This window comes from Malaclemys terrapin, chromosome 12, assembly GCF_027887155.1.
Source record: "Malaclemys terrapin pileata isolate rMalTer1 chromosome 12, rMalTer1.hap1, whole genome shotgun sequence".
Lineage (NCBI taxonomy): Eukaryota > Metazoa > Chordata > Testudines > Emydidae > Malaclemys > Malaclemys terrapin.
Genome location: NC_071516.1, coordinates 40981826 through 40992334, shown reverse-complemented (window position 1 = coordinate 40992334; position 10509 = coordinate 40981826). Strand labels below are relative to the sequence as shown.

Below are 10509 nucleotides of genomic sequence, written 5' to 3'. Positions count from 1 at the left end.
GAAAAAATATTACCATTGATAAAAATATCAATTTACAGATAGGCAAAGTAAGAAAAATGTGTCTTGAAAATTACTGAGAGTTTGATTTAATGCTGTTTACTTTGTATATTTTGACACATGATATTGACACTTAGTGTTTTAATGGTTATAAAGCTTTAATTTTTTGACCCTCTCCATCAGCAGTCATTACACAATTATTGTCTGACCCCCACCCATAATTTCTAACAACTGTGAAAATGTAAATTGATAAAAATTTTAAAAAACCTTTTTAAAATAAATATTATCTGTCAGAATCATACAATAATAATAATGGAATTCTGCCAACCCTAAATACAAGTAATTATACTATCATTTTATTTTCTCTAGGAAAAGTTCATCTGGTGAAGAAGTGTAAAGAAAATCAAACAGAAATCACCGAATTCATACTTGTGGGATTCTCAAGTACTGGAAAACTCCAGATTGTCCTCTTTTGGGTCTTTTTAGCTACTTACCTTGTGACAATAATTGGAAACCTGCTCATTGTAATTACAGTGTTGACTGATCGCAGTCTCCGCACCCCTATGTACTTCTTTTTAGGAAATTTATCCTTCTTGGAAATCTGGTATGCCACAAATCTTGTCCCCAGGTTGCTGTTTGGCATGGTAACCAAGGATAACAGTGTATCATTCGCAGGCTGCATGATGCAATTTTATCTCTTTGGTGCCCTGGCTGTTGCTGAATGTCTCCTTCTCACCGTCATGTCATATGATCGATATTTAGCTATATGCAAGCCGCTGCATTACATGACTCTCATGGACGGCAAGGTTTGCACTCAGTTATCAGCTGGATCCTGGGCAAGTGGCTTCATAGGAACTTCAATAACCGTATGTTTGCTATCTAATTTAAATTTCAGTGGCCCCAATGAGATTGACCATTTCTTTTGTGATATTACATCCCTGATAAAAGTCTCCTGCTCCGATACTTACTTGGTTGAGATCATGGTTTTCTCCTTCTCTTCAGCTGTATCCCTGATCCCATTCCTCTTAATCCTGACATCCTACATTTGCATACTCCGGGCCATCCTGAGGATCCCTTCTGACACTGGGAGGCAAAAGGCATTTTCCACCTGCTCCTCTCACCTTATCATTGTTAGCACATTCTATGGGACTCTGATTGCAATGTATGTGGTGCCTTCCGCAGACCACCCTCTTGTGCTCAACAAGGTCATCTCTCTGCTTTACACGGTGGTGACCCCAATGCTAAACCCCATTGTATATAGTCTGAAGAACAAAGAAGTTCATGAGGCTCTGAAGAAGCTTCTTAGTGCAGTATTAGTGGCCACAAGAAGGCTCTGAAGATGACTTCTTATCTCTTTTTAAAAATATTTTAACTAGAGATGGTCTCAATTATTTTCTCTGATCATAAACGTTCAGTCTGCATGCACTGCACTTTATGTTAAAGGAAATCTATCTATCTATCTATCTATCTATCTATTATATGTGGGGGGACTATTATAGGGAGGGGAAGCTCAGTGGTTTGAGCACTGGCCTGCTAAACCCAGGGTTGTGAGTTCAATCCTTGAGGGGGCCATTTAGGAATCTGGGGCAAAAATCTGTCTGGGGATTGGTCCTGCTTTGAGCAGGGAGTTGGACTTGATGACCTCCTGAGGTCCCTACCAACCCTGATGTTCTATGATTCTATCTATCTATCACCATGGTGCTTGAGGACATTTTAAAAAATCCTACTCTGAATTGAAAAAAAATGTTATTCTGGATGTCAGATCAATGCATAGATCCTGATAGAACAGACCTAAAGACCTCTTCTTGGCAAGATATGAAGAATCTGGCTAAAAGCAATGTAAACAATGCTGACAAATGGAGTTTCTCATTTGAAGTAAAAGAATGAAAGACAGAAAAATCTTTGACTGGGACTTTCAAGGAGGCCTAAGGGAATTAAGCACTCAACTCCCTTTGGCGTTCAATCGGAGTTGGGTACTTAACTCCATAGGCACCTCTGAAAATTTCAACCTCAAATAAGATAGAAGTATCTGTGAGTTTCCTTGTGTGTCCTTTGTAAGTACAATGCAGCTTTAATTGCATGTTACAATATTGGTTCGAAAGCATGTAGAAGTTAATAAAGAAAGTTTCAATAAAAAAGTCATGTCTTGGAATCTCTTATATTATGATAAGGTCTGAAGTTTTGATCTAATAAAACCAAGCACTTAATATTTTCTTCTAGGCAGAGATATTTTATGTCTCATTCATGTGAGGAAAGATTGTCACTACCCTACAATGGCACTGGAAGGGAGTAAAGATACCCTCAGCCTTCTGCACCTCCATTTAGGGCTTTTGGGGTTTCAGCTCTGGGCGCTCACCAGGAAAGTCCTGCTTATGAATGTTTCATCTTCATTCACAAGATGAAAGCTGAGATTGGCTTTCACTTTATCAATGAAAATCAACATTTGCCAAGGGGGGAAAAAACATTTGGACCTGTTCAAGGCCCAGATTTTAAAAGGTATTTAGGTGCTGTTGTGCTCAGCTTTGCAACACCTAACTGATTTAGGAGGCTAAATCTCATTTGCAAAAGGGGGCACTAAGGAGCCAGAGTCCCATTGTCAGGCTCCTAAATCAGTTAGGCACTGCAGTGCTGAACTCAGCAATGCTTAAATACCTCAAAAAAATCTGAGACACGAGGTGGGTGAGGTGATATCTCTTATTGGACAAGCTTTCGAGGTTACACAGAGCTCATCTTCAGTTGAGATCAGCATAAGCTTGAAAACTTGTCTCTTTCACCAGCAGAAGTTGGCCCCATAAGACAGATCATCTCATCCACCTTCTATCTCTAATATCTTGGGACCAACATGGCTACAACAACACAATTTCAGACACACAGACAGTGTAGACACCACAGGGTTTTTTTTTTTTTAATTTTATTTTATTGGCCTCCAGAAAGTATCCCACAATTCCGCTGCTGCCGCTCTGATCAGCAGTTTGAACTCTGCTGCCCTGCAGCCAAACCCGCCCCTCCCCCTTGTAAGCCCTGGGACTTTTAAATCTCATTTAAATCTTATTTGCTGGCTTTCCAGAGGAGCTTCCCAGATGAGCATGGCTGGCTATCATCCCAAACATGCTCCTGCTTGGACCACCGCTGAGTTGTTGGATCTGATCAGTATATGGGGAGAGGAAGTCTGTTCAGTCAGAGCTGCGAGTGACCCATAGGAATCGGGACACATATGGGCAAATTTCTCGAGGCTTGTGTGAAAAAGGGCTATGATCAGGACACACAGTAAGTCAGAGCGAAGATAATGGAGCTGAGGCAAGCACACCATAAAGCGCAGGAGGGGAACCATCGCTCAGGTGGTGCACCTAAGACCTGCCACTTCTATAAGGAGCTGAATGCTATCCTCGGTGGTAACCCCACCTCCATCGCCAATTACCCTGTGGATACTTTATAGGCTGCTAAAAGAGGGGTAACGCTGAGGCTGAAATTGTGGATGAAGAAGTCGAGCTAGAAGAGGATGTGATTCTCCCACCGGGGTCGCCCAGGGGGGCAAGCAGCCAGGAACTTTTCTTAACTCCAGAAGTGCTCAATGGGGAGCAGGAAGCCGATGAGACTTCCGGGTAAGTTGCTGTGGCTTGTGTAGGGAATTGAAAAGTGGGAAGCAGGTAGTGTTTTCTGTGAGCTGGACATTGCCCTATGTAGCTAATCTGCATGGCCAAGCAGGATGTTGATGGACATCGAGACCTGCAGAGAATCCTCCAAAGAGAGGCTCTGGAAAGTTTCGAAGAGGTACTTGTTAATCCTCTGCCACAGATTCCAAGGGATTGCAGTCTTGTTAGGTCCCCCATTGTAGGAAACTGTACCATTCCATTTGGCAATCACTGGAACTGGGACCAAAGCACCACATAGCTGAGCTGCATATAGACTGGGGTGAAAGCCACAAGCATTCAAAAGCTGAGCCCTGGTTTCCCTAGTCACCCTCACCAGCGAGATGTCAGCCAGCAGGTTGGGTGCCTGTGAAAAATTGTGGGATAATTTTAGAATTAGTTCCCTGAAAAGCTTCCCTGTCAGCCAAGACATTTTTGTCCATATGCACAACCACCTTCCCCCCACTCCCGGAACTCATGATTTGGGGTGCTCGCGGGGCTGTGTGCCTACCTAGAGTCTCAGAGAGAAAGTGATTTTTACTAGAAAAATGCCCTTTTTACTAAAATGTTTCAGTCGTTTGCTGGAATGTAACAATCCCTTTTCTGTTCAGCACAGACCTTGAGGAACACACCACACACCCCTGCCGACTGGCTGCGACAGATAAGAAAAAATCCTAGGTGCAGCAAAGAGGAGATGTTCCACGAGATGCTGCAGCATGATGAGAGACAGAGAAGGGCATGGAAAGAGTGCTGGGAAGCTGAAAGGCAGGACAGAAAAGAGAATGCTGCTTTTGCTAGGCAATTGACAGAGTGGATGATAAAAGTTATGGAGGATCAGACAGAGATGCTCAAGTGCTTGATACAGCTGCAGACTGAGCAGATCCGAGTTCGAGTGCCTCCGCAGCAGATACACAATTCTTTTCCAACCCCACCTCCTATGCCCACACATTCCTTTTCACTCCACAGCACTCCTGAGTTTCCATATCACTCCACCACGTCTCACAGCTTGCACAATAACAGCTGGACCTATACACAGTTGTGAGGTTTTACCCTTTTTAACAATAAATAAAAGCTAAGGTATTTAATGGTACAGGGTTTTTATTCTGTGTTCTACAAAATCATAGATAATTTCACTCTTGGATACAGGCTTTTAAAGCGTTGTGTTGCACGGATCTTGGGCCCCAAAAATGTACATGGTTGCAACAGGGAAGCAACTCCAAAGCAGACATGCATTACTGCCAGTGCCCCTCATTGTCAAAGTGGTTCCTCAAAGCTGTTCAAACTGTGCAGCCAAACGCTGTGCCTCAGTGCTCCACACCTGAGCAAACATTTCACCCTTAGATTCACACAGATTATGCAAAGGGCAGCACGCGGCTATGACCACGGGGATATTATCAGTATCAGTAATGTCTAGCCTGCCATTTAAACACCTCCAGTGAGCTTTCAAACAGCCAAAGGCACATTTGACTACCATGCGGCACCTGCTCAGCCTGTTGTTAAAACGCTCCTTGCTGATGTCCAGGTGCCCTGTGTAAGGTTTTATGAGTAAGGGGTTCGCTGGGTCTCCCAGGATTACTATGGGCATTTCCATATCCCCCACTGTGAACTTGTGGTCTGGAAAGAAAGTCCCCACCTGCAGCTCCTGAAGATGCATGTGTCATGCACCTTTCCAGACCAGCCTGCATTGATGTCCGTGAAATGCCCCCTGTGATCCACAACTGCCTGCAACACCATGGAGAAGTATCCCTTCCTATTGATGTATTCAGAGGCAAGGTGTTCTGGCACTAAAATTGGAATGTGTGTGCCATCAATGGCCCCGTCACAGTTAGGGAACCCCATCTCAGCAAAGCCAGCTACCATGTCATGCACATTTCCCAGAGTCATGGTCCTATGCAGCAGGATGTGAGTCATTGGCCTGCATACTTGGAGTAATACAGCCCCAACAGTGAACTTTCCTACTCCAGATCAATTTGCGACTGACCGGTAGCAGTCTGGATTTGTCAACTCGCACACAGCGATAGCAATGCACTTCTCTACCGGAAGGGCAGCTCTCAATCTGTTGTCCTTGCGCCGCAGGTCGGGGGCCAGCTCAGCACATAGCTCCATGAAGGTTGCTTTATGCATCCTAAAGTTCTGTACACACTGGTGGTCATCCCACACCTACAGGACAATGTGATCCCACCAGTCAGTGTTTGTTTCCTTAGCCCAAAAGTGATGCTCTACTGTATGCAGCTGCTCTGTAAATGCACAAAGCACTGATAAGTTGCTGCCGTCCATATCACACTCAGGTGCCCATGATTCATCCTCTGCTAACTTTGGGAGTAACTGTGTTGGCATGCACAATGTCCTCAGGACAGCTAACAGCACATAGGAGAGAAGTGCGGGATTCTTCCTCTCTAATTGCAGATGCTGGCGCGCACTACAAAAGAATGACAGTTGGAAAAATGATGCAAAAAAAAGCCAGAGACCTTTGGAGGGGTGGTCACAAAGTGGTGCATGGCGGTACATTTTGCACATCCCAGGATGCGCCGCACTCCCTTTCCGCATTCCCACAATACCTAGAGATGGATGTTGTCACCAGGCACTGTGGGATACATACCCACAGTCCATTGCTCGCACTGTTGACAAAGGTGCCCTGAATGTGGACACAATCTGTCGACAGAGGAAACAAATGTAGAAACGCTTTGGCGACTTTGCTTTTGTTGATTTTCCCTTGTCAACATTTGTTTCATTGACAAAACTTGGCAGTGTAGACAAGCCCCTAGATAGATGGTGATGAGCTAAGGTCCATGTATGGCTGCAACCTTTAACACACAGGATGTGTTAAAGCAGGTTGGCATAGGGGCTTTCCTAAGTTCATTCCCTTTTAAATTTAATAGGTACACCACAACTTGGAACTTGGAAAGACCAAAAGAACCAATTAGGACAGAAATAGCAAATGTGATACCTAATCACAAAAGAGCCATGGTAACAAATGAATGTATATGATAATAAGCTAAGATAATTCATATGCTAACCTATAGGAAAAAGACACTCCAACATTAGTAAGGAGAGGAAATATAAATACGAAAATGGGGGGAAATCCCTTACTGAATAGGCATCGAACATAATTGCATCAGCATTAACATATTATAAAAGTGGCATCCCAGCCTAGGTAGGAGAGAGGGCTGTAGTCCTTGGGAGGTGCTAGAATGATGGTCACTGGTGATGATGGGGAAAGGTGATGGCTAATATTTCAGTTTGTTCTACAGGAGATAGTGTGAGTATATGGATGTGCAGATGTACATTCTGTAGTATCTCATATCTCTATCTACTTTACTGAGTTTTGGGGTGTTTGTGACTCTGCTAAATATATTAATAAACTATATTTTAAATATAAAAGAGTTCCTATGGTGTGAGTGTTGCACAACTGTGCACATTGGGGTTCCCAACTATATAATAATTTAAATAATATTTGAGACAAGAACCTGTCAACCCTCAAAGTGATAACTGGGGATTCTTAAATAATCAATTTAATTAATAAATAATCTAAAGATTAGGCAACCTTTCTTTCTTTCTTTCTTTCTTTCTTTCTTTCTTTCTTTCTTTCTTTCTTTCTTTCTTTCCAAATGACTCCTTTCATCATCTATCCACAGTGGAACAGGAAGTGTCTGTCTCTTCTTCTCGCTTCTTATTCATACTGTATTAAAACAGTGGAGTAAAAAATGAACAAATGTACCCAAGCCCCAAGAAATTTTCCATGTCATTCAATAATGTGAAGTGTTGTCATAAAATCAGGAGTACACGCTATGTTGGTGATCCATAAAATCATCCTCAAGGCTATTAGGTATAAAGTGAATAATTTGGTTGCAATATCTCATCCTCATCTTGAAAGGGGCCCGGGAGGTATCCACCATTGATTTCTTTTGCTGTATTGAGCCATGTACCTATCAAACCTATATAATTTTTTATACCATGATCTTTGCTATGCGCTGGATTGTGATGAAGACTACACCACCTTGTGTGGGCTACATCTATCTAATTTTAGTCAACGTTCAATGGGGTATTATATCTTTTATGAGGCAGAGACTTCATAACTTGTTTACATGAAGGAAGGTAAACTTGCATCAGGAGGGCATTGCTTTGCCTAGGAAAGGGAGTGTGGTGCTGGGAACCAATAACCAGCTGGTGACTCTCAGTGGCTGCTGGCTGGGATTTGCTCCTTACAGGGGGGAGATTGTCAAAAGACAAGTGTGCAATATAGCATCTGAACCCCTTATTGTGCTGTCTGAATTGAAATCTGCTTCTTCTGCCTTAGACCCATCTATACAGGGTTGTCTGTTTGAGTCACTTTTCTCCCTTCCAGGCTGTTGGGGTCCATTCTTTCAGCCCAACGACTTTCAGCTCTTACACAGCAGGGAGGGCCCAGTCCTAACCCCATCGCGCTTGCTCGCAGTGCTACAGCTGGCTTCAGCAATACCAGGGTTTGACTCTAGAGGTGAGGAATCTGTGTGCGCTGTGTTCTTGCTCTGGCAATTCCTTTGTTCCTGCGGAAAAAGGCAATTTCTGTTTGAAGAAACTGTGACGAGTATTTCACCCAGATCTATGAAAATTCAGTAAGAGCTCAAACAAAACTGACTCATGGATAAGCCTTTATTACACCATCCATTATGAATTATTCATCCAGTGTCAGGTCTTGTCCCCCAGGTTACAGGTGGGCCAACTGAGGCACAGAGAGTTGAGATAATTTAGTTGCGTAGTTGGGCTTAGATCACAAGATCTCCAGGTGACTTGACCTCCTGTTCTCTGTAGCCCCTGCTTCCTGGCTGCACTTGTTATCATTTTTTACTGGGATTTTCAAGGAAGTCTAGGGGAGTTAGGCCCCCCAAAATTACATGCCTCACTACCTTAGGCTTCTTTGCAAATCCTTGCCTTCATATTTATGACACTCAAGAGAAGCCCAGGCCTGGGAAGATGACAAGATAGGCCCAGGGCCAGGATTACAAAGGGGTTTAGGCTCCTAAAGAAGCTGATAAGTGCCTAGTGGGATTTGCAGTAGCACCTAAGCAAGTTAGGTGCCTAACTCCCATTGATTGTGCATGGAACTTAGCTACCCAGCTGATTTAGGAGCTGTGATAAATGCCAGGAGATGCCTGTCTCTCTCTCTAGGTGCCCAAACCCCTTTGTAATACTGGCCCACAGATAACACAGAAGCTGGGCTCGAGTCAGGATACCCTGGGGGAGACTTAGAGGATCAGAATGGCCCCTTTTGGCTTTAAAATTGATGAATGGATGAACTTTGCCTCTGGGCCTCTGCTTCTGAGCTGAACCTCATGAACACCAGGTCAATTTCTTATTCTGCATGTGTCACCCAAGTCTTTTTCCTCCTTTTCTCAGTGGGAGGAGATGTTTTCCTTCTCACAGTCATGGCATATGATCGATACGTTGCCATCTGCCAACCGCTGCACTACGAGAGAGTGATGAACAGGAGAGCTTGTGTCCAAATGGCAGCCAGTGCCTGGATCAGTGGCATTCTTAATTCTGCATTGCACACCGGGAATATGTTTGCAATAACCTTCTGCAGAGGCAACACAGTGGATCAGTTCTTCTGTGAAGTTCCGCAGCTGCTCAAGCTGGCCTGCTCTGACTCCTACCTCATTGAAATTGGGGTTATTGCCTTTAGTGCATGCTTAGTCTTAAGCTGCTTTGTTTTAATAATTGTGTCATATGTTCAGATCTTCACCGCAGTGTTGAGAATCCCCTCTGAGCAGGGCCGGCATAAAGCCTTCTCCACTTGCCTGCCTCACATCATTGTACTCTCACTGTGTATTTTCACTGGCACATTTGCCTACCTGAAACCCACCTCCAGCTCAGTGTCAGGTCTAGATCTCGTGGCGGCTGTTCTCTATTCTGTAATGCCTCCAGTGATGAATCCAGTCATCTACAGCATGAGGAACAAGGAGCTCAAAGCTGCCCTGAGGAAACTGACAGGGTGGAGGTTATTCACTGAGAATAAAAGGTCTGTCTTTCTCATATGACTGTGATTTCATTCTGTGTTTCTATATAAATGTAATCAGTAGGTGACATTAGTGTCTCCATGAGAACGTGCTTTCCAATCTCTTTACATGCAAAGGGGTATTTACTTTGGCAAAAATGCAGACAAACTCAAGTCAGTGGAGTTACTGTAGATTTACTTGAGTGTAAATAAGATTGGAATCTATTTATCTATCTATGTATCTGTCTTGGATTTTTCTACTGTCACCCATCCCCACGCTGTCTGAGCACCTTCCACATAAAATCAGTAGCCAGATCAAAGTCCCTAGTGGACTTCATGAGCTCTCTGTGTCTCCTCCTTTTGGGGGTATAAACTCTGCTTGAGGCATGATGGCTGTTGGTTTATTGTTTGCTTGCGTAAGCCAGTAGGATATGGTGGTACGAAATCATAAACTGTATCAGTGGAATTATTGGCATGCTGACAGCACAAGTCTACTGTTTGTCAATGGCAGCATTTTGGGCTGCATTCCAGACTGCTGCCCTGCCTGGGAAAGGTGTTTGACACCCTATTGAAGGATCACCACTGACAACCATCAAGACTGAACTTTGGGGTCATTGATTTTTATTAACTCTCAATGAATACCCTCCCCCTCCCCAGGAAAATGATTGGATGGAGAATGGAACATCAAAGTTTGAACCCACAGCACAGATACAGGGGTGCGTTGAACAGTGTAGTTCTGCTCTGTGCAGGGAGGGGGCAATCATGGACACACATAAGAACATCAGGAAGGAACAAGAGGGCAGGAGCAATTTTGCCTAGCCAGAAACTCTGATGAACCTACCTCAGATTCACTGAAGGGGTGAGAACAGATCAAGGGAGGGGCACCTCAGGACTCTGATGTTTTCACAT

At 43.8% G+C, this 10509-nt stretch overlaps 2 protein-coding genes across 2 annotated transcripts; both read left to right on the top strand.

The window, feature by feature from the left end:
- Nucleotides 1-291: 291 nt before the first annotated feature.
- On the top strand, nt 292-2089 carry LOC128845938 (olfactory receptor 11A1-like). Its single transcript, XM_054045039.1, has one exon. The coding sequence runs from the start codon at nt 561-563 to the stop codon at nt 1332-1334; it is 774 nt and encodes a 257-aa protein (XP_053901014.1). The 5' UTR covers nt 292-560; the 3' UTR covers nt 1335-2089.
- A 6942-nt stretch (nt 2090-9031) lies between these two features.
- Nucleotides 9032-9643, top strand: LOC128846030 (putative olfactory receptor 14L1). The gene has a single exon (XM_054045116.1). It carries the CDS (start codon nt 9032-9034, stop codon nt 9641-9643), a length of 612 nt encoding a protein of 203 aa, XP_053901091.1.
- The last annotated feature ends 866 nt before the right edge of the window (nt 9644-10509 follow it).

Coding starts and splice junctions, on each gene's coding strand:
- LOC128845938 (XM_054045039.1), top strand. CDS start 561: ATGTACTTCTTTTTAGGAAATTTATCCTTCTTGGAAATCTGGTATGCC.
- LOC128846030 (XM_054045116.1), top strand. CDS start 9,032: ATGGCATATGATCGATACGTTGCCATCTGCCAACCGCTGCACTACGAG.